The 24192-nt window shown below is 51.7% G+C and overlaps 2 protein-coding genes across 4 annotated transcripts in view; both read right to left on the bottom strand.

The window, feature by feature from the left end:
• The window catches only part of SEMA4G (semaphorin 4G), a 29246-nt gene extending 10305 nt beyond the window's left edge, over positions 1-18941 (bottom strand). Inside the window, exon 1 of one of the 2 annotated variants that reach the window (XM_054515579.1) lies at positions 18697-18941. The gene's annotated coding sequence lies outside the window, so the exon portion shown is untranslated. The remainder of the gene's footprint in view (positions 1-18696) is intronic. The other variant, XM_036385723.1, reaches the window with a different exon arrangement.
• Positions 18942-21507: 2566 nt separating this feature from the next.
• Positions 21508-24192, bottom strand: part of SLF2 (SMC5-SMC6 complex localization factor 2) — a 37953-nt gene continuing 35268 nt past the window's right edge. For both annotated transcript variants that reach the window (XM_036385484.2, XM_054515553.1), the window contains one exon: positions 21508-23692. In XM_036385484.2, the coding sequence (XP_036241377.1) occupies positions 23657-23692 (36 nt within the window). In that variant the 3' untranslated portion in view covers positions 21508-23656. The remainder of the gene's footprint in view (positions 23693-24192) is intronic.

Raw genomic sequence — 24192 nt, forward strand, 5'->3', positions numbered from 1 at the left:
TGTCTAGCACAAGCCAAACCCACCAAGCTTTGGGCAAACCAAGTGGTGGGGTCACACCTGGAGCACCAAAGCACCCCGGCCAGTCCCATGCTGACACATCTCCATCCTACCAGTGGGAGCAGGACCACTCTGGAAGTTACAGGGACCCTTCCCCAAGTGTCCACATGGGGACACAAGTCTGGAATCATGCACAAGCCACAAGAGCTGCTGCACCTGGGATGGGAAAGCAGAGTAGAGGAAAAACCTCCTTAAGACAAGGCAAACAATGATCTCTCATAAATGAGTAACAGCCCTGGGCGTCCTCAGCTTATCTCCCCTGCACAAACAAACCCTGAACTTTGCCTGCTGCTTGGCTCCCGATGTGCCAGGGAGCGGAGCTGGGAGTGTGGCTGGCCAGGGTGGCAGGGATGGTGTTTATCACAGGGCCAGCATGGTGCTGTGAGCCAGCCCCAGCTAACATTAACCATCATACACACCAAGCCAGTACAGGGGGAAAACAAAAATATATTAAACTGGGAGGTTGTGCAGGGTTCCTGGCTGGGCAGGGGGAAGCAGCCTCCCATGCTGTCAGGGCTGGGCTCTTCCGCTTTTTCCAGTGAAGCAGCTATGCCCATTTCCAAAGGTTCCTTTGACCGAGATCAGATGTAACTTTGTCCTAAAGAACATTTAGTCAGTTATGTTGTAAGAGCCAGTTAATATTTACTCAAGGAGAAGGGCTGTTCCAAGAATCCCTATTTTTTTTTTTAACTTTCTAGTTCTTATTTTTCATACCTAGAGTTGGGGAGAAAAAGCAAGAAGGAACTGAAACAATCCTTTACTACCCTGAGGTCAATACCCTGGTGTGCAGCCACACCAAACACCCCCAAACCCATCACTTCCCCCTTGTCAGGGTGCAAGTTCTAAGCTCAGGGTGAAGCTGAGGGCTCAGGCAGGAAGTAGAGGAGGTTTTGATCCATGGGACTCACCACTAGGACTGGGGGAAGATGGATTACACAAATCCAGCACTTCAACAAGAAATAGAAAAAAGCTGGGAATGGAAATGCACAGAGTTTTCTCTAGGGAAGGGAAACAAAAAGGGGAGATGAAGAGGCTAAAAAGCAGCAGCAGCTCCAAGAAAGCTAGGCGTTTAAGAGAAAAACTGCCCATAAAATCCCACCCCATTCCCCAGGAATGAGCTCCCAAGTCCCTTGGCACCTCACCTACTTCCCAGCACAGAGGGGCCAACATAGGACCTGATGGTCCAGCCTCAACTCCCACTGAGGCTCCCGTCGCTGGCTGGTGATGCTGAAGAAGCAGGACGGTGGATGCAGGACACAGGCACAGGACTGACGGACACCCCGAGAGGGGCGAAGCCAGGAACCAACTGCTCTACTCACAACGCGCAACATCCACAGAGGTAAAAGCCCACCCTCCTATCACTGGCTATCAGTGCCCCTACGGGCTTCAGCCACAGCTCCCAGCACGGAGCCGGAGCCAGGTACCGTCTCTCACCGGTGGGATGTGTTTGCTGGTCCCTGGGGAATGCAGGAAAGCAGCGGGGCAGCAGAGGCGTGCAGGCGTGGGTGAGCGCACAGGGCAGCGAGCGAGCCCTGGTCAGGTCTGACTGGGTTTATTGGGTCACCACGGGAGCTGTGTGAGCATGACTGTGCTGGCCTCAGCCTCCCACCGGCAGCCAGGCACAGCACACCCAAACGGGCTGGCCCAGTTGGCACCTCCTTAAAATCCCCATGACCAGCGTCTCCGGAGGAGCAGAAAGCTTTTGATGAGTGAATTTCACACTCTCACCAACCTGGATCTGGCCAAAGAAACAAGCCAAAGCTGGCACACACCTCAACAGCCACTGCAGCAGGACATTCTGTGGGCATAGGAGCCCCTTCCCAGCGCCCCATGGTCCTCAAAGTCACAAGGCAGCAACACCTGGGAGCACAAGGTGTTTTCAAGCTGCACTGCAAGGAAGCTGTGGTGTCTGTGGGGCTGCCAAACAGACAGGGTCTGGGAGAGACCACAGACAGGGTCTCACAGGCCCCCCATAGATGTTTCCTCAAAAAAAAAAAATTATGCCAGCTTTTTAATTTCAAAGGAACTCAGGAGAAAGAAAGGAAGAGGTGCATGGGAGCAGCACTTCTCCAGCTTACCCTCAGCATCCATTCTGGATGGCAGGACAGATTTGCGGAGTGGGATAAGACACTTTCCCATCCCACTCCTCCCTAGACAGCTTATAGTTGTTCCACCAAGATCTAGTAAAGCCCAAGCAGGCTCCCAGAGTGGCTGCTGGACATTCCTCCTCCATCATGGGATGTTCCCCTTGGCATCACAGACTACAAGCAAGCACTGCCAGTTTCCCAGTGGGAGACAGGGATTTCCAGTGGGTCTTCTCTGGGTTATGGAGCTGCAAAACAGCCTTAACAAAATCCCCAGGCACCGCACCAGAAGACACCAATTGCACTTAGCTTTTTTTGGAGCCTGGGCACTCCAAACCCCATGCAGCCGATTCCACTCTACTCACTGATGCCAAGCCTGGCACATCCCCCTGCAGCCACTCGCATTCCCACTGTCACTGAACTGTCCCACCCCCCAGGAGATCCACTCAGGTTGCTCTCAGGTTCAGCTGAAACAGCCTGGCCCGTTCCTGGGGCAGGCTGGGGGAAAGGCACCTGCCCCAGGGGATGGTGAGGTGGGGAGAGGTCCGGGCTGCCGGGCATGGGAACAGCCAGTGAGTTATGGGAAGGGAGACAAGCCTGGCCCCAGCCTGGTGTGAGCGCGGTGCATTTTGGGCCCCCCTTCCCTGGAGGCGGCAGACCTTGGGTGGGAAATCCTGCGAGATGTGGGAAGAGGAGCCGGGATGGAGGTTGCCAGGCAACTTTAATTCAGCCCTTGACGAACTTCCAGCACTTTGCTTCTGCTGCAGAGCCCAACCAGCAAATGATAAAACATCAGATCCACCCCAAGCCCATCGTGTCCATCCATTTGTTCAAGGAGTTTGCTCCTGGCCTCGTGCCCAGATTGCCCTGCAAGGACATGGGTCCCCCGTGGCAGCACCCCCAAAGGCCAGCCCAAAACAAGCCGCTGTTCCCAGCACAGATTTGCAGGGGCAGGATTTGACCCGTGGGACTGGGCTGGCGCTGCTGCACAGATATTTCTCAACCAGACAGGATTTTTGTCAACAACACAAGAAAAAAATGCAAACTTGCCAAATGCCCTCCAGGAAGAGGGGACCCATGCTGGGTCAGGGAGAGAAGGAGCACAGTGACCTCCTGGGAGCCCCTCCCTGGGTTTATTTTTGCTTTCTTTAAACAAAACCATGCGTGACCCTGAGGTGCTTCAGCAGACACACACTAGAGCTTCCGCCATTCAGGAAGCAGATGTACTTCTCCTTTACCCAAATTTGGGATTTGGGCACAGAGAAGGGGAGGAAGAGCTGCAACTTCAGCTCCTCTCACAGAGTATCCTGCCCTGCTCCCAACGCAAAGCCCCCACGCAGAGCACAGCCATCGTGGAGCCAGGGAGGCGGGTGGGAGGCTCCTGCAGGCCATGGGAACAGGCTCTGAATTCCCACAGCAGTCCTCACCAGCCACCAGCAGAGGAGAGCACCCAGCTCTGATCCCAGAAATGTCACGGCAGGGAGGAGACATGCGAAGTAGCCAAGTGATGGATGGGAGAGAGAGTAGGGACAGTCGGGGATGTGGGACAGTGTAAGGGGCCCCAGTGCTGGAGGGAGTGGAGGGAGCCAAACATTCCTGGAAAGACAAGCTGAGCAGTCAGCAATAAAACTAACAACAGCCCAGTTTCCAAGAGATTTGCCCCCCACCCCTCCCACCCTGCCCCCAGCCCCATGCCTTTATCGACATCCCCCTGCTGCATTCCTGTGGGGAATGTTGCCCACTCTACAAGGAGCAGGGATTCATGGTGTCATCCCTGCAGGGCTGCAGGGATCAGGGTGTGTTAGCTTCTCCCAAGCTCCCTGTTTTCACTAATCTCACAAGAACTCGTTCCTCTCCTCCATCAGGTCGGGTCTGATGTGAAGCAGGAGATTCAAAGGGGCTGCCAGGCAGCAACAGAGCTCAGTGCCAAGTCCCCATGAGAGATCTCCAGCCATTCCCATCCAAACCCACCCAAAAAAGTCCGACTGAGAAAATAAGGAAAGCTGCTCTGCCCTGTGCCATGGCTGCCAGGCACGGGGACAGCTCTGCTCCAGCTGCTCATGACACCACACAAGCAGACAGCAAGAGCACAGTGCCCATGACAGCAGAAGAGATCACTCCTCCACTGCCCACCCGAAGGAGAATCCACCAACACTGTCTGTTAGTTGAAACAGTTCCCTGCCTGGGTCCAGAGGCCTTGCCAGGAGATCGCCTGGAAGGCTACAAGGAGGGGAGGCTGAAGGGCAAACCCCTGCAGCTCAGTGGTTGGACTGAGAGCACCAAGGGATGCCACAGCCAGCCCTGGACAGAGCAGCAAAACTCCCCTCACAGGAGCAATTCTTCACATGCTGGAGGCCATTAACTCTTGCAGGACAGCAGTGAGGACACAGCCCCCATGGCTCTTCTCTCTCACAGCACATCTCTCCCCTTTGGAAACGCCACAGCAGCAGCCCTGGGTTGACCCCACAGCCTGGGAGCACCTGAGAGAACAGCAGGGAGTCGTGCAACAGCCGGGAAGTGAAACCGGATGGTGCCGAGACTTTGTGGCCTCGCTCTGACTCCACTCTCACGCCTCCAACCCAGGACATGGGGGAAGCAGAGAGCAGCCACTGAGCCCTGAGATACGGGATGCAGATCCCTGGGGCTCCCACCTCCCCCATCATTAGGCAGGCTTGGTGCTAGCAACATCACCTCCAAAGCCCAACATGCTCCATCCTTTTTTCATTTGCAGCATGACAAGCTTCACCGCTGGCCGGCAGCCCCTCGGCAGCCTGGACAAACGAACAGACAGACAGCCCTCCACATCACAGCAAATTCTCCCAGCAAGGGGGCGTCTGCATCCAAGTGGCTCAGCACTGGATGTGATCTGCAATTCAGCCTTCAAAGGCTTTGTGGCTGAAGCACATTGTCTCCTCAGCAGAAGCAGCAAAATAATTGTAGAATTAAATTCCCAGGAACAATTAGAAAGAAAACAAGAAAAAAATCCCAACCCTAAATGTAAAAGGACATCTCAAAGCCAGCAGATTTCAGGGCTTTTTAAAGCATCTGAATCCATTTGCCCATCCCTGTGGCTGCACTGTTTCATTTCACTGGGCTCATACAATGCAAGACACGGAATTAACTTGGGTGTTTGTTTAGAGCCGGTTTGTCTTCCAGTTATTTTACAAAGCCAGGTTTGAGTTTCAAAGATGTTTCTTGGCAATGCCTGGGGTTCCCACCGTCGGGACGGTGCAGGGCTTTCCCAAGGGGAAACAGAGGCTCAGAAATCCCACACAACCTGGGGTCCCTGGGAAGCAGGGGCAAGAGGTGGAGCACAATCCAGCTTGTCTGCAGGGAACATGGGGCTTTCTGCTGCAAGCCTGTTCCTCTCCCTTTTATTTATTCCAAAGATAAACTGTTTTCTTTTCCAAAGTCCAGCAAAACCAGATGACGGGAGCAGTTTTAGGGCTTCTAGTTTCGACAACATCTTCTTGTTTCCTTTGCTTTCCCTCCAACAAAGCTTCAATTCGGGGTCAAACCCAATTTTGATATTCCACTTTGCATTCAAAACTGCACAGCAAAAAGCAGTAACATCTGGCCTTTCCCACAGTTGTTTGCATACCGCCAGCTTTGCTGCCCCAAAATCAGATCCCCACATGATTTACATGGGCTGGGCTTTGCAACAGGCAAACAGTCTCCCTCTGTCAGGTAACGGAGGTGGGATTGTACCTGGAGGGATCTTTTAAGCAACAAGAAAAGCAGAACCTAGAGCACACCCTGAACCACGAAGATGCATCCTGGCCCCCACACAGGTTACCTGGAGCCTAACCCTGGGCCCCCTTGGTCTCTGAACAGCAGAGCTCAGGCCCCAGGAGGAAGGAGGGGGTGGCTTTGTGATGACCTTGCTGTGGCAGAGCCCTCATGCTTGTAAATCATGAGGAGCTGGTGGCACAGCCAGCCAGGAACAGAGGAATGGAGATGGCAGCGTTTCCTCCTGAAGCAGCAGCCGGCAGGGAGCTCTCACCTTTGAACAGGAACAGGCACCCACCCAGCACCACTGTCGGGGGAGGTTACATAAAAATGTCTGGGGGCATCACCTCTCCTCTCTGACGAGCAGCAGGTCCCCAGGACGGGCCCCCTCTCACAAAACCACCCATCACATGAGGTGCTTCCCAACAAGTCTCATCAAGATGCCAAGCAGAGCCGGCGGGCAAGTGCAAGGAAATTCCCCACACGCGGCCAGGCGAGGCTGGCACCACATCTCCCTGCACCCACCGCTGCCCTCCTGCACGGGGCCGGCAGAGGCCCCTCACCAGCCTTGCTAAGCACACCTGCACGCTTTTTCCCGGCACATGACCTGCCAGATTTGCTGAATAAACCTCCCAGCTCCAGCAAACCCGCTGCATTCCTGGTGGGTAAAGTGGTGAAATGTTCAAATAGATGTTGGAAAAGGCAGAGGGGGAGAACAAAGCCTCATCTGCAGCAGCTGAAAGGGTGGTTTGGATTTGTTGCCTTTTTTTTTTCCCCCCTCAGGTTGCAACACAAAAACAAAGTCCTGATAGGGATCTCTCCTGCTGGGGGGCAGCTCCCTGCCCCTCATCCCTCTGGGCAGAGCAAGCCTGGCCAAACCGAGATGAAGCACAGACCTGTCCTGCAGGGCACACACGCAGCATCTGCGGCTGCCAGGGTCACCCTGCCCAGCTTCGGGGTTCGGGGGGGGGGGGCCCAACCAGTGCCTGCCGCAGAGGGAAGCAAAGCAGCCGGAGCCCGCAGTGGCAGCCCAACTAGCACCAAAAATGCCGCTGTTGTTATTAATAATTTCCCTGCATCTGAGCAGAACTGCACTCCTCATCCATTTTGGGAAGCCTCTTTGTCTGAGGAGACTGGGTTTTTTGGCACCCGAAGAGCCTTTTCACGGTTCCCCCTCCCACTTCACGCTCTTGGTTTAAAGGCCAGGCACAAGTCACTGGCTCACCTGGGCACTAATAGAGAGAGCAAAGAGAGCCCCAAATTCCAGTGCTGCAGGTACTTTCTGCCTTTGGATTAGCACGAAGATGCAGAGAAGCCCCAGCACAGGCTGGTCTGCTTTGCCTGGGGGCCATCTGCAGCCCCCACAGCAATGCATCCCAAGGAGATGAATCTCGACGAGTCAAGGCTCAGACAAGCCACATTCCATGACCACCCCCTGATTTCCAAAGGGAAGGAGAGGGGGCAGGGATTGCACTGCACCACCTGCATCGGTTTTAGTACCTCATCCGAGCCATCTGAAACACCAGCTGACCCCAGGTAATGCTCAGCCTTCCCAAACACCCCCAGCAGTTCTCATCCCTACAGACCCCTGATCCCCCCAGCCTGCTGGGGAAGGAAAGGGCAGTATCCAGCCCTCCCTGCCGGAGCTGGTGCCCCGTCTGTCCATAACTCCTAGAATCGCGTTCCCTCACACCCCCAGCTTGTTCCCCCGTCACTCCTACCCAGGTCCCCCAGACCCAGCTCACTCCACACCCCAAACCTGTCCCCAAAGCAAGCTCCTGCACTGCCACCACATCCAGCATATCCCACCTCCCCTCCGGCTCTTCACCCCCAAACCCTCACCTGCATCAGCCCTACCCTGAATCCCTTACCCTGTCGTTTCCGAGGTTCTGCCCTCTTGTTTCCCCAACGCATTATTCCCTGGATTTCAACCACAGCAGGTCAGAGCCCTGCTCGTCTTTCTCTGGACCCTTCCTGTGAGCAGCACCCACACCCAGCACCTCAGAACCTGCCTGTGGACTCAGCACCCGCATCCAGCACCTGAGCAGACAGAACCAGCATTCCAAACCTCGCTTGTGGACCCCAACCAAGACCCGGCACTCCAGATCCAACAACCCAACCCTGCCTGCGGACTCAGCAGCCGGACCCAGCACCCCTAATCCTACCTGCGGACTCAGCAGCTGGGATCCAGCACCCCAAACCCTACCTGCAGACCCAGACCCGACCCCGAGCCAGCACCCCAGGACTTCCCAAGCGATTCAACACCCGCACCCAGCACTCCAGATCCTGCCCGTGGGCTGATCACCCGGCCCCAGCCATGTGCGCGCAGTACCCGCACCCCGCGCACGACCGACCCAGCTTCCCGGATCCTGCCCGCGGACGCGGCGCCCAAACCCAGCACCCCCCTGGCCTGCGGACCCGCGCCCGCCCCGGCCGCCGCTGCTCGCGGCCCCTCGGTACTTGCCTGGTGGGGCGGCACGGCGGGCGAGAGCAGGGCTCGGCCGGGCTCGGCTCGGCTCGGCTCGCAGCGCAGCCCGGCTGTCGCGGCCCCGCCGTGCGGACCGAGCCGCGCCCCGCAGCGCCCCCTGCCGGCAGCGCCGTGCGCGGGGGATCGGCCCGCAGCGTGGGGCCGCGAGGAGGAGGAGGAGGAGGAGGAGGAGGAGGAGGGGAGCGGAGCAGGGCCGCCCCTGCCTGCGTTGCGTGGAAGCTGGTGGCAGCATGTCCCTGGGCAGAGTCGCGGCAGGCAGGGACGGGAGGCTACCGTGCAGCCCCCAACACCTAGAGTGGGCCGGGGGCTCACTCAGCACAAGTGGTTTGGGTGATGCAGCCCCCAAAAGCCAGTGAGAATTCCCTTTGCAAAGTCAGAGAGGCAAAGGGCTGATATCGTGGACTTAGGACTGTGAAAAAGCGTGACTGAACACGGATAAGTGCCATCCTACTCTGCCAGCACAGCAAGCACATGCTACCTGTACCATCACGCCAAAACCTCAGCCAGAGGCACCAGTGTCAGCACAGCACAGCCCCCTCCCAGTGCCATGGTGCTCACTAAGGTGTCTTGCCCCTCAAAGTCACCCCAGCATCCTGCACTGCACGCCTGAGTCAGACACTGTGCCCCATCTTCTCCCTGCTCTCAGCAAGTCTTGCCATTCACGCATGGCGGAAGCTTGTTTGGAAACACAGGCAGGTAATGGTTTCTCTGGGGCCCTGTGTGGAGCCTTTTTATCCTGGGTGGCTTCTGCAGCTCCTCCCCATGTGGAGGAGCTGCCAAGTCCAGGCCTGTGTTTGCTTTCCTTTCGTAAGCTTCCAGCACCTGGCCAACCCTCCCTCCTCAACCCTCACAGCAGCAGCAGGCCTCCCAAAACCAAACTCTGAGCCAACATTGTGTGTAATCAGCAGGTTGGATCTAGGGCAGTTGGAAATCAGCTGGAGCAGGAGGTGGGGAAATGCTGTACTTGTGTATGCTGAATTACAGCTCTCTTGGAGCTGGCAGGGTGGCCGGGTGATGCCAGCCTGTGGTTACAAAGCCATGTGGTGCCCAGTCGCAGCACCATCACCTCTGGATGCCAGTTCAACCCCTCCACTCCACACCAGCCCGTCCCAGGGGTGAGGTCTCCAGGAAGGGGACAAAGACACCCCAACCCCAGACCCTGCAGACCTGGAGCCAGACCCATAGCAGGGCATAGGGCTGAGCAGGTTGTGCCACAGTTGCTGAGCATTGTTTGGGGATGAGGGTCAGCCCCAGCTGAGATTCCACCACCTTCTGGACCTCAAGGGTCAGTAAAGATGGCAGGGCCAGGGTGTTCCTGTGGGGAGCCTGACTAACATGCCATTCCCAGGGCCTCTGACTGCCAGGATCCTGCCTCCTACAAACACTATAGGTGGGAGGGAGGGTAACAGGGGTTTGAATCCCCCCAGCCCTCACCCACCAATGGGTCTCAGCTGAGGAGGGACTCATCCTAGTGCTCTTGATGACAGGTGGTTCTGTCACCCTTGCACACACTCCCCAAGCAGCCACCACCCTGCTCTCCCAGCATGACATCCCAAGGCCCATTCCTTGTCCCCACTCTCAGAGCAGACGCTACCCACCTCCTGGAGCACTCCCTGCCTTCCTGCCCTCGCCTCCTCTGTGCTCCAGAGGCTAATTACCATTTCCTCCTGTCCTTGGGCAAAACCCCAGCGTCTCCTCCACGCCTCACCTTGCCTCGCCTCTCTGCCCACCCTGCGGAAGTGGGAGGCCCACGCACAGGGAGCCAGGCAGGGATGGGAGCCAGGCAGGGACGTTCTTGGCCAGCCTGTCTTACCTAGGTATGGGGTTTTCAGGTGCTACAAGGCAGCTGGTGCTCCACACCCTCTCCAAACCCCATTCCCTACTTTAGCAGAGGCACAGCTGGAGTGTGAGGGGCCAGTTATGGGGAGAGGTGGTCCATGAGTGCTGGGGAAGGGGATACCAGGGTTGGAACAGTGCTGCCCAAAGCTCCCCCTTACCCAGGGCACTGTACCCATCCCATCCTGCAGCAGCACTCCCTGCCTCCCACATGGCTGGAAGCCGAAGCCAGCACAAATTGGAGCTTCGTTAGCTGCTGGCCTTGCAGTAGGATAATTAGTGCGTGAGTGCAGAGCAAGCCGAGCCTGGCGCGACCAGCACTGGGCTTTTACAGGCCCGAGCTTGTGAGGCTTTAATTAATTAACACGAGTCATTGGCAGCTGGAAACAGATCTATTTTCAGAGCTTTGCTTGCTCTGCTGCCCCCATGAGATTAACTGAAGGAATTTAGGGCTCCAAGAGGTTGAAGGCCAGGACCTTCCTCTCTTCGCATGGCTTTCCCAAGAGTCAGAGAGGCACTTTTCCAGGCAGCAGGAGCCCAAACAGACCCAACCCTCTCCTGTACTTGCATCCCTCATATCCATGGATTAGTTCTGCTAAGCAGGGAGGTCTGGCTCCTGCTTCAACCCTAGCCCAGATCCAGGAAGGTGCTGGAAGGGGAATTTCCTATTGGGGCAGCTCTAGAATCGTAGAATCATTAAGGTTGGAAGCGATCTTCAAGATCATTGAGTCCAACCTTTGACCTGGTCAAGAAAGCCACAGCACTAAGTGCCATGTCCAGTCAATTCTTGAACATCTTCAGGGATGGTGACCCCACCATTTCCCTGTACAGTCCATTCAAATACTTAACAACACTTAGAGAGAATAAATTCTTCATGATGCCCAACTTGAACCTCCGCTGGTGCAGCTTGAGGCCATTTCCTCTTGTCGTATCACTTGTTACTTGGGAGAAGATGCTGACCCTCACCCTGCTACAATCTCCTTTCAGGCAATTCCAGAGAGTGACACAGTCTCTCCAGAACATCCTTTTCTCCAGGTTAAACAACCCCAGTTCCATCATCTGCTCCTCATAGGATTTACAGCCCTACAACTCCTATCCCAGCCCGAAGCAAGGGACCCTTTGAGTCACAACATGGTGCCAGATTTTGTCTGTAGTGGTCTCTCCCTGTTACTCCAAACAGCCTTTAGGAAAAGGAAATGTTTTTGCGCACTCATCACCATCCCAGAGACTGGTTACTGTTTAATTTCCTCTTGTTGTCACTTAAACACTGTGTCCCACAGAGAGAGGACCAAGTAGAGCAGGCTCTGCCGTGTCACAGCCCCACCCATGCATGGGCCAGCTGCCCAGCACAGCACAGCCCCACCACTCCGGCACACGGCAAAACCAGGCAGATGCCAAGAGCCAGCATTTCTGAGTTCACCTGTTTCTGCCACACAACTCTACCTGTGGCAGCCAGTAGAAAAGCTCACAGCCTCTTTCACCCCCCAGATGCCCAGGGAGCCAGGGCAAAGCCATGGCAGGTCTCATGTTTCACTTGGCACCACACCCCCATCCCAGCCAGCATCCCAAATGATGCGAGGAATTATAACAGGGCCACGACACCGTGAAATATTGATGGGATTAGCACAGATCAGCTCTCCCAGCACGCAGGCTGCGCTCGCCCCGAGCGGGGAGATGCGACCTGCCCGCACTCAGGTTGCAGCTCAGCTCCCAGGGCAGCAGCACTGCCAGCTGCTCCCTGCCAGAGACACTTCCCCAGCCAGCACCAGCCTTCAGCCTTCCTGCAGGGACATGCAGACCCCTCAGAGCACACAGTGATGTGATTCAGGGTGCTTAATGCATGACACTGCTCTGCCTCAAGGTCTGCTGGGGATGAACCATTGTCTGGCTTGGCTGTAGCTCGGCACCAACAGTCACCCAAGGCCCCAAGGGACCCTCACCCTGCCTGCAGTCCCAAAATGTGCCAGCTCCCAGCCCTTTTGCCCCCTCTCAGGCTTATCCTGCACAACCAAGATCTTATGGATGTCCCACACATAAGATCTTGTTCCAGACACCCTGGGGTGTCCAGGGTGGCTGTCAGAAGACCCCCACACTCCCCACGGCTCTGTGTCCCCTCTCCCACTACTGGAAACCAGGTTTGGTCAGACAGATGATTTCATTATGGATCAGAGAGGTGTAAAGACAAACAACTTAGCAGGATCAAATAGCAGCCAGGATTAAATTAGAAATACACTGGCAGGGTGCACACCATGGGAGCAGCATGTCACAAACGGTTCTGTTTTGGGATTGCAGCACTAGCAGGGCATTGGTACTTATCAAACCCATGGGGCTGACCAGGATTCCCAGCATTTGGTAGGAAACTGCTTCCTAAGGCAGGCCTGGCTTCTGCTCAGCAGTACCTGCAGACTGTCTTTCCCTTGCCCCAGGTAAGAAAACTGAGATAAAACTCCGGATCTGGGATTTGGTTTGCCAGCCTCCTGTAGTCCAAGAGGCAGCAGGCATCCAACCATTTCAAGCTCCTCTCCAGACTGGCTTAAAAGCCACCTGGGAGTTACAAAATCATGGTGCTCCAGCCGCTGGGGTTTATGAAACCCACAAAGGAGTTGTGAAACTCAGACTAAGGCCGTGCCAGCCCACACCACAGCGAGAGGCTTGTTATAAAGGCAAAACCACCAGCGGAAAAACGGGTACTTTCCCCTTCTGACATGAGAAAGCAACAAGCAAAACAGCCTTTCTCCAGGCCCCTCCATCCTTCAGCTACGCTGTGAGACCTGCACTGCTGCTTTACCTGCCTCCATGGAAAAAAAGCCCCGTGGGGAGAACACCAGCCCCATGCCACAGGGGAGTGGGGAAACCTCATCAGTCTCCTTCTCCCCTCACAGGAGCAGCCTGCCCAGATTCCAGGCCAGCAGATCTGTGTGGAGCAGAGGAACAGAAAAGACCACATGGTGTTGCCTGGACTCTGACAGCAGCACTTGGGGCTTCCCAGCAGCTGAGTACACACTCACCAGGCTTGGCTTTGTTTCTTGAGAGCGTCACGGACTCATCAAGCCAAGTGTGATGCTCCACAGATTAGCCCCGGGAAAAAAAAATATTCCAATGGGCACAGAGCATGAAAGGCTTGGGAGCCTCTTCTCTTCAAGTCATTGAGCAAACTTTCCAAACCACTGTTTCTTCAGGCTGAGAGCCAGTGGAGAAAATTACAATTGCAGAAGAATTTGTCTGAGAAAGTTATAAGGAGATGGAAAAAGGCAGGGGCAGACCAGAAGAGCCAGCCTGTGCTGCAGCCCCTCCAGCCCAAGGCTCAGCTTCAGGGAGGGATGGGACTTTTCCCCCCAGCTCAGAGTTGCTGCTTCCACTTCCTGCAAGATCACATGCTGCATTTCTCCTCCCATAAATGCTTGGCAGTGGAAATTGGGATGTTCTGCCCAAGGCCATTTGTTGATGAAGGCTGCCAGGTGCCGGCAGCCCCAGCCGCAGAGCCAAGCACCGTGCCAGGGCAGATTTTCTCAAGGGAGAAGCAGCTGAGTCACAGCAGCCTCCGATCCGTTCCCACAAGCCCGGCTGCAAGAGGCGCACGGGAGTTCACGGAGGACAGGCGCTCACACAGCGAGCTGGCAGGTTTGGGTTGGTTTGCTTGTCTGCAAACCTCTCTAAGCCAGCGGAAAGCATCTCCCTGGCTCCGGATCTGTCGGCAGCGTGCCCTCAGGGAAGGGCTGGTGAGACTGCGGGAGGGCAGGGTCCTGACCTGCCTTTCAACCAGGCAGAGCTGCTTTGGGATGCTCCTGCAGCATGGGGGGGAAACGCCAGCAGGCACTGGGAGTTCCATTAGAAAATGGAGTTTTGAAGCTCATTGTGCTGTCTTGTCCCAGCTCTGGGGCAGGAGCAGGACAAAGGTGGCTGCAGACAGGGAAGAGACAGAGGGATAGCTCCAGGAGAAGTGATTTGCTGGGCTGGACATTGACAACCCCTCTGCCCATCACCCCAGCTGCTCCCAGTAAAAGCAGGCAGGCTCCAGCCTGGCCAGGGAGCACAGGGGTGTCTCTCTCTGCTTCTGCAGTGGGGCACAGACCCCTGTGTTTCCCCTGCATGGCAGGTCAGGTCCCTGCCACACACTGCCTAGAGCAGTAACACAAATACCTGGGGTTGCATGAAGGATGGGATAAGACTGGTGGCTGTTAAAAGCTGCCCTTTTGGGTGAGCCAACCTGCACCCCCAGAGCTGAAGCCAGGAAGGTGTTATGGGCCCTGGCATCCACCCTTTGGGCCAAGCCACCAGACAGGATCCATGTCCCCATGGCTTCACCTTTTTTGCTCTCTATGTCACTGTACCCAAGCAACCTCTGTCCCAGCCCTGCCTCCTCCGGCCAAATGTTTGGATGGTCCATGGGCATCCCACCCCTCCTTCCCAGGCACCAAGCTGCTACACTGCTGTCTCTGCCACCAAAGAAGAAACAACCCCAGCAGTGCAGTAAATAACCCCCCCCCAGAGCAGAGCACTGGCAAGCAGAGCTGGGCACATCCATCACTCTCGCAGTTTTTCTTCAGCTCTGACACTTTGATTGGGGCGAGGGGGTGGGGAAGGAAAGGAGCTTCCAAAATTTATGAGCTAGGATTTAAAAATACAGTCTCCCAGAAGCACTGCAAAACCCAGAGATGGTGAAGGCGAGTGGCTTAGAAGTTGCCTTTAGAAATGAATGCAAAAGCTGTGCCTGCCTTGGAAAGAGGGGCTTGAGAGACCTGCATGGCTGATGTCACAAACCACAGCCCCAGTGGGATCATTTTGCAAGTCACAGCTCTCCGTGCTGTGCATTACAAGTAAAGTGCAAGGTAGAGGTAACAAATGATGGGCTAAAATCCCTGCAGCCCAAAGGGTAATGTCACCCTCAGTGCAGACAGGACTTGGACTGTCACCTTCAATCTCCCGGAGTTTCTCCTCTACATCCCTGACCTTCCACTGGTACATGCATAAACAGCCTTCCAGCCCTTTTGGAAACAGATCCCCTTCATGCAAAGAAAAGAGCTTGTAGCCGTAAATTTAGCTGAAAACATCTCTAAACATTCCCTAGCCACAGGGAATCACATATCAAATAATAAAGCTAAATGAATGTCAGGAAGAGCAACCACAATATTGGAGTCCTTGGTCTTTACAGATGGACTGTCCCTCAGCAGGGTGCTGCAGAATGAACAGCTGAAAAACGTTACCCAGTCATTAAAAACATCTAAAAGTAATTTAGGCTGAGTGACAATGATGCTCAAAGCAAGTTGTTTGTGGAGATAAAACGAGCTATTTCAAGCTTGCCTTTTGTTGTAGTTTTCTGTTGAAGTCAGAAAGGACTGAAAAACGCTGAGCTGACAGCCTTGCCAGCAGAGCCCTGGTGCTGTGGCAGTGCTGTGAGGAGCATCACCATGAGCTGCTCTGATCCCCCCTGCCATCATTCTCCCATATTCCCTGGAAGGATGCTCAGAATGGTCCGGGAAGATGGTCCCCAGGGCCACCTCAGCATCTTTGCTGCATTACAGTGCCATTTATGATGATGGTTTTGCTATGGAAACATCTCCTCCTAACAACAGATCTGTCAGCACGTGTCCCAAAAGCAGACCAGCATTCATTACATGGTAATTTTTGCTTCCCATGATGGAGGCGAGGGACTTATCCTTCCCATGCTTTTCTTAAAAAAAGACAGAACAAAAAAACAACCAAAAAACCAACAAAAACCCAACAAAACTGAACAATGTGAACATCTGGGTTCACCCATCAACAGCATGGCATGAGCCCAGGGTTCCTCTAAAATCTCCTCGTAAGCATATTTTTGGTGGGCTCTTTGGACACACAGAGCACTTCAAGTGCCCAGTGTTAAATATTTCAGGTGAAACATAACTCTTCTAAGTGCAGCCAGCCTTACTCTGAAGCTTCAATTCAGTGAGATTTCCCAGCAGCCTTGCTTCTTGCTGGTACCTTCTCTCTGTGCTGTTCAACTGAGTTAATGTATTCCAAAACCTGATTTTTTTTTTCCTCCCCCTACATAATCAGATTTTTGGAGACTGCAGTGAGATGCCTTACAAGCAGTTTTTGTCCTTAGGTGTTTTCTGAGCAGGCTGCATCCATCACATCCTGGTGCTTTAGCACATCTCTGTATGAACAGTTCGTTCAAGAGTCAGCTGAATTCCTTTGATTCATGTTCCTGCATATCCATATAGCTAATTTACCTTTATTAAAAGAAAAAAAAAAAAAAGGAAAGAAGAGGAGCTATTAAGAGGGACAGTGTCAAGGCCAGCAGAGCAAGTGCTGGAGGGCTGGGTTAATGAGCTGCCGTGGTTGCTGCTGTCCAAGTGCCCAGGCTGGCTGGAGCCAGGAGCTGCTGCCCCAGCAAGGCTGACTCAGTCCCTCACTGGGCTGACACAGGCTGCAGGGCCCTGCACCCCCCTTTGGAGTAGTCCCTATGCTTTGGGGTCCATGGTTAACCTCACTTGCTCCAGCCTCCTCCCTGGTATTTTCCAGAGGACAGGCCCTGCGTGTGTTCAGCTTGGGCCAAGCCCCTTGCCCAGCCCTAGCTGCGTCCCTGTGCTTTGGGGAGAAAGTGAAACACGACTATGGATAAATGGATTTGCCCTCACATCTCACAGGAAGATCACTCGTTCAGTCCCATGGGCCAGACAAGGATGCTGCCCCTCTGCTGCCTGTGCCAGCAAGGTCACTGAGCTGTGCCCTGGCAAGGACACTTCCAAGGACAGGGAGCAGGGAGCTCGTCACAATCATTTATTCTTGTCATTTCTGACCCTCAGGGTAGGAAGAACATCAGAGCACTGCAGGCACAAAACAACAAGCTTTGTAGGTCATATCAGCGTGTAAAGTACCATTAGGAACCACAGCACGAAGCATGAATAATACTTCCTTTATTCCATCATATACCTCAACGCCCTTTAAATAAATGCAAATGGTTTTTTGTGGACGAGGTTTGTATGAGATGCCTACTCGGGGACTCAGGGCTGAAATGGAGCTGGAGCAGTAATTTTGCTCTCCCCCTGACAAGTCAGAGTGTCCTCAGCAGTATCTGATAGGCTTAGTGACAGTCCAAGCCAACCCAGGCAGAAGAGCCAGGAGAACAGTGTAAATCTTTCTCGCAGAGATTTATGCTCTACCCATTAAACCAGAACCACAAAACACATGTCCTTCCATACTACCCTCCTCTCTCTGAAGGACACCAAGGCAGGAAAAAACTTTGAAGGACTCCAAGCCTCGAAAGGGACCTTCAAGAGCCAATCACGTCTTTTCTGAAAAGCCACCAACAGTCAGCCTCGACGGCTTAAATCCTAAAATCCTTTCAGCAAATTATGACCTCGATTACTAAAAATGATCAGATAACGCAAAGGCAGAGAGAGATGCGCAGTGAGTCATCGCCCCCCAAGCACTCGAGCTCCCTTTGGTCTCAGCCGGAGTGGGGTGAGGTTGCCCCCAAGAGGCAAATGTGACACAGCAAGTAGAGAGGGAAAATGCTGAATTGTGCTCTAGTGGTACCACATAGGAAGGATTTAAAAAAAAAAAAAATCTCCTCATCTGCTCTTATTTGTACTTCTCCCTAGCTGCAAACATCTGTGGATGAGGTGGGAGGGGAGAGGAAGGAGGTCAACTCTGGCATGTGGCTGGCTGTGTTCTGCTGGAGTTCCTGAACCACACAACTCGTTTTCCTAGTCTCACTCACAGGGTCATTAGAAAGATCAAAAAATGTCACTGAGTTTTCTTCAGCCAAATGAAACATTTGACCCCATACACCTCACTAGGCTCCTTCAGAGTAAGGGCTGGCACCACCTTCAACAGCAACTTCTGTCTCAGGAGTGGATGGAGAGACAGAATGGTGGACATGATGGACTGTTAGGAAACTGAGAGATGACATGAAATCCCTCAGCTGTTCATGTAAAGCATACAGGCATTAACAGCACACTGGACCAAACCCTAGCACCTTGCAGGGGGTGAAGGAATGGGACAGACATCTGGGATATCTCCCCAGCACATGCTCCACCCTCCAGGGATCAGCAGCCTGAGCTTTCTCAGCCAGGGAGAACAGCTTTCATTTCACAGACCCCTGCTGCATTTTTCTGCCATAAAATGCTCTTTGAACCTCTAAGCTTTTAGCATCCACAACATCCTGAGGCAAGCAGATCCCCAGCTCCTGTCTCCTTTTGTTTGCTTTGAGCTTTCCTGCTAATAAAAGAACTATGGAGTCTGAAGCCGTATGACAGAGCGCCATTGAATGGCTTCTCCTTATTTGCCCTTTTTCAGGCCATTTGATTGTTGAGCTCTCCATCTTACTTTCCAACATTACAACTATTTCAGAGAGATGCAGCCGACTTAGGGCCACTGCAATTTATTCCTGTCCTTTACACACACACAGAGACACCCTCACAAAGGGCTAAACCTGTGACATAACCACGGATTTAACCATTCCTGCAGCTGCTTTTCAAGAGGACACAGTTCAAACACCCAAGCACCCAGGGTACTCACTGCTCCTGCAGCAGGCTCCTTGTGGGTCCCCCTGTCCTGCTCAGCCGGAGAACATTCCTGCATCCCCAGCACCAGCGCCTGCTGCAGCACCTCAGCTCCCTGTCAGCTCCAAACTGGAAGCGTCATCTCCAAAATTACTGTTGCGCTGCCTCCTGCCAGACTCTTAATTAGAGGAAGGCTGACACAGTTTCTCAGCAAACGGCGTTCGCATACTGCGGGAAAAACAGAATGAGGGCAAGAGGAAAAATGGGCTAATCAGAGAAAATCAACTGGGGGGAAAAACACATTGCGTTGTGCAAGCCTTGCCATAACAATGCTGGAGCACAAAATACTGGGCGGGGGGGAAATGGGTTAGTACACAGGGGAGGCAGGCAGTGCTTCACAAAGGTGAAGGAGAGCTGATATGCAGTGCAGCAGCTCAGCATCCTCACCTGGCAGGCCTCTCCCCACAGCCTGGTCAGGGCAAAGGGACATGCTCAGTTTCCAGCATGCAGATCAATGTGTCTGAGAGCCTGAGCGATGCTGTCTGCGGAGCCCACGGCTGCTCTGCATGATTTACACTGCCTTTATAAAAGCCTGCAGTGCGAATAAAGCATGAAACTGGATGCCTTACCCCCCTCTCCCCACCACTGCCCCTGGCAGCTTGAAGCTATTGTTTTTATTTCAGCTGCAGCCTGGCGGTCAGTCCGGAGAGGAAGGGGACCCTCTGCTCCTGCATCTGCTCCGAGAGCCAGGAGTTCCAGCAAGCCTCGGGAGAAGAGAGCCTGAAACCCAGAGGCAAAGCCCCGGAGCCTGCGTGCCCACCCCAGCCCAGAGCGCTCACTGCTCCGGTGAAGGACTCCCCCGCAGCACAAAAGCAGCACAAATCCATTCACCCTTTCTGCTCCTCTCTGCGAGAGAAGGAGCATCGCTCGCCCGGCTTCAGGCAGCTTCAGCCGCAAATGCAAACCCAAGGGGAAGCACTGGGACAAGGGTGTGTGAAAATGGCCCCTTTATCCACCCCCACACACCATGAGGGCCAAGCCTGCCTTGAAAAGTTTTGGGTTTCCCCCCAGGCTGATGGCAAAGGCGCTTTGATGACAATGAAGGGAACAATTCCAGTGGAGTTTCCATCCCTTCCCCTGTGACCTCCCTACAGGGAACTGGGAGGTGGCAGGGAAGCTGAAGGAGGTGAAACATTAGCAGCATCTCACCACGCAGAGACAAGGGAGGCATTCAAAAAAGTACTACATATCCAAACGCCACTTAAAAGCAGCCTTAAAGCATAGGACTGACTTTCTCCAAACAGATCAAAATATCAAGATGGAAGATGCAAATGTTTTTCTTCGCTCACCACCCAGCCTTGCTTTTGCTACCAGATAAAATACTCCCTTTCAAATTCCTGACTGCAAAGGCGAGGAAGCGCTGGCTGAAAAAAGCATCAGCCAGGCAAAACTAAAAGCTTCTCTGCAAAGAGAAGCCCTTCAAGGAATTCAGTTTTCCTAGGATCCTTCCCACCAGCAGCCCGCGCCATTCCCCAGCACTGAAAGCCCTTTTCAACACGTGATAAGAAGGGGCCCTGCCAGTAAAGCTGGCAAAATATCCACAAGGCAAAACATGAAGGTATTTCACAGCCTGGGGGGAATATGGGGAAAAGGGCAATTAAAGGAATTTTGATAAGTTAAACCACAAGGAATAAGCTAAATCCACTAATGATTGTCTGACCCCTCTGGGCAGCTCCTTTGGAGCTCCTCAGCAGCTGCTTAGGCTCCTACAAGCTCATCAAACCTCTTCCCTCAAAGTCAGCCGGTCCCAAGAGCCTTTTCTCTCTTTCTGGATGCAAAAAGAAGCACTAATATGCCAGTGGAAACCGCTACCCCTCGGGCAGAGGGCGGTGTTTCCCACTGGGGAACTTTAGGCAAGAAGCAGTTTTCCAAAAGCTCACAAACCCAAGGAATAGGACCCCAGAAAAATTAGGAGGGTCATCTCCAGCAGAAACCTTTCTGATTTGCCCTTCTCAGTAAAACAAAAAGTCACAACCACCACAAACCAGTGGAAGATGAACCAACAAAACACCAAAACACAAACCCCGAGCCAGGGATACTGTGCTACACATACAGCTCCCCTGGGAATGAAAACAAACAGAAGACCAGCATTAGTACTGGAGCTCCGGTATTCCTGCTAGTGACAGGGTGAGCAGAGGAACCCAGCTACCTGGAAGTACTTGCCTGAATCTCCACAGCAGCAGAGTCTGTTGCAGCCCCTGTGCCCAAATGTTGGCCCCCAGGACTGGTCCTGGACAGTGCTGAGCACAGACCCCTCTCACGGAGACAGACCTGGCTTTCTGTGCTCAGAAAACCAGCACAGCAATTTTATTCTGAAACACTTGCCAGTTTCCCATATGTGAATCAACCCTCAGTATTAAGTCTTTTTCCACACTGAAATCCTACCTCTAAAATGTCCTTTGCAGCAATCTAACCAGATCCTCCACCAATAACAACAACACACTTCAAATATTCCAGTCACCTGCTTTTCCCAAAGACATTCTCAACTAAATCATTATCTTGGGGACTTCAGAGAGTTCCTGCAGCTGCTGCATCAATGAAATGTCCTACTGACCTTCAGCCAGACCTACCTGCATATCATTAATCACTTCTGAAATCCCCATCCATTACCAAGTTCCATAATAGGAACAGTGAGAATATGAGATGCACAAATAGTTTCACTGTCAGGTTTCTTCAGCTTTAAAACCAGAAGTCTTTGGGTTATTTTAAGCCATAGAGAGGCTTGTCAGAAAACTAAAGGAAAAAAAAAGGCAAGGAGCTACAAACATATATTTTACAACCAGACTTTAATTTTTTTTCTGTTATTACTGCAATAAATTGCACCTACTTCCACATGAAATGTGAAAATTGGGCTCTTAATATAGCCAATACAGTATCAAAAGATAGACCTCAAGTGCAAAATGCTTCTCTGAAGACATCCAAAGCAGTTAAGACCTTTAGTGTGCAACAACCTTTTGCAGGAAAAGGAAACAGCCTTTTCCAATGCATGCAAGTCCTGGCTGAGGGACAGCAAATGAGTTGGCAAAACACAAGGGCAGCAGGTTTGCTATTTCACTGCCAGGACCCTCTTGTAAAGACCCTGTAGTGATGCTTGGGAATCATTTCTGTAAGGATTCTGATGAGCACCAATTTAACCCACACCTAGACTTCAGCTCTTGAGGAATTACTCCTCAGCTACAGAACAGATGGAAGAGAAATCCAGACCAAGCAGGAGTGGGGGAAGAGGGAAAGTGCTGGAACAGGCATTAAGCATGAAAACACAGGACTGGCTGAGCTGAGAATGATTTCAAGACTGTCTTCATCTATAGTGAGCTAATCAGCTGTAAAACCAAGAATTGTAAAATGTGCCATAAGAATAAAATAGGACCTGTGGCCATTTGTTTTTAATGAAACAGAGCCCATTTTCTCCAGGGATATTTAACTAGAAAGGAGTGTCTGGTTTTATTTTTTCATTGTTCTGTTAAATGAAAGTAAATAGCAAAGTGGCTATTTTGTGTGGAAAAACCCTCAGCAGTTTCAACATGCTTTGAACTGCAGTACAAAAGCTGTTCATCTAAACTCCTCCCCTTTTAGTCTTCAAAATATACAGGCCAGCAATGTCGACTTTACACCGTAAGAAAATATATACACATTAAATACAGTAAACATTCAACATTTTTTTATCTTTATACAATATTAGTGAAAAAAATAAAAACATTAATAAAATTACATACAATATATTCAACAAAGTAAGAACTGCTATGAGAGGGAAGGCAGATGAGCTATCAAAGAGCAAAAGATGACATTGACGTAGCAGCGTAACACTTGATAAAAAATAACATTTAGTATGAATTTTCAAATCTAATAGACTTCCTCTAAGATGTGTCCATTCTATAGCAGTTCTTTTATATGTAATACACAAATTAAATTTGAAGGTTTTGTAGTTGGCAGGATTTTTAAGCCTTATTTTACATTCTTATTATACAGAATTCCATACAAGACAGAGTAATCTACAAGAATTAAAACAGTATTTTAAAATACAAATGTTCATGTTATTAAAAATCTCTTATTATGGGAATCCCCATTGGTGTTTCTACCCAATAACTGAACTTTTCTTCCTATTACATCCATTCTACAGACAAACCACAGTGTAAGATTTAAGTGATAACATTTGTACAGAGAACACAAAAGGAGATCACATCTTCCTCTGCTTATTTCATAAACAGCTCCTGAAGCTTTGAGCACATATTGTCTGTGCAGCAGGACTTCACACCAAGGAATTCAGTCATCATATGGCTTTCATAGTCTTACAAAGGTGAGCCAAATGCTGTTCTCTAATCTCCACTGAGATGATATTTTATTCTCCATTTAACGAAGGTGCAACTGCTGTATTTTGTATTTTTAAGAGACACTGGATGTTGATATCAATTCTGCTTTGCAGATTACTATGATTCAGCCCACATCTGAACCACTTCCTCACCTGCTCACAACAGGGGAGGTCTAACACTCCTCCTGAACTCACATTTCATGTCACAGGGTAGTTCTTTCCCAGCCAACCTAAACAATGCTTGCAGGTATGTGCTGGCAAGAAAATAAATACTTGCTGTTATCAAATAGGTCTTGTGATTAACAAGGGAAACAAGAAAAGTTCCCTCAGCTTTCAATATAGTAAAATATTTCTAGCCAGTTCGGATAGGGCTATAGGAACAGCTGGGTTTTTTTCAGTTGATCAACTTCAATTTTTCAGAAGTAGAGCACTTGTAGTAAAAAACAATGTTAGTCAAATCAGATTCTCATGTGTCTAGAGCTTGTCTGAATCAAGCTCAAGTTCTAACTCAGGTGACTGATTTCTTCTGTTCCAAACAAGGTGAAGCTCCATTCATTCTACATCCTCCTTGATTTCAGTTTCTGCTATTTTCACTTAACTAGGCAAGATTTCATGAATCTGGCTCCCAGAAGTCATGCAGTTTTCCCTAGAGAATAAAAACAAATTAGTATACAAGTCAGAAATTCAGTGTCAGAAGAAATTAGTAGAGTAGGCAAGTGCTTAGCTTGGGAGCACCACAATGTGCTGGAAAAATCGCTGGAATTTTATTCTGAAACACTTGCCAGTTTCTCATCTATGAATCAACCCCAAATACCTCCAAAAAAACAATACTGAAAGAGCCACCTCATTACCAACTTTCATTAATTTCTAAGGAGATTCTGTAGCCATGTGTTACATGTGTCACTCCTTGATCTGGAGTGCTCAGAACATAAAATATCACACACACTACACAGAACTTTTTTTTTGCACATTGTTGGGAGGAATCAATAGTCTTTACTAATGGTTAATTACACAGTTTTTGACTGGAATCAATACTAGGCATAATGTATAATTTAAATTTTATGTAAATGATACTCTGCAGGACTGGAAAGTTAAGCTTCCAGAGAGATTGCTTTATGTTCCAAGACAGGACTCACACAGGTGGTC

The sequence above is a fragment of the Molothrus ater genome, chromosome 8 (assembly GCF_012460135.2).
Source record: "Molothrus ater isolate BHLD 08-10-18 breed brown headed cowbird chromosome 8, BPBGC_Mater_1.1, whole genome shotgun sequence".
NCBI classification, from domain to species: Eukaryota; Metazoa; Chordata; class Aves; order Passeriformes; family Icteridae; genus Molothrus; species Molothrus ater.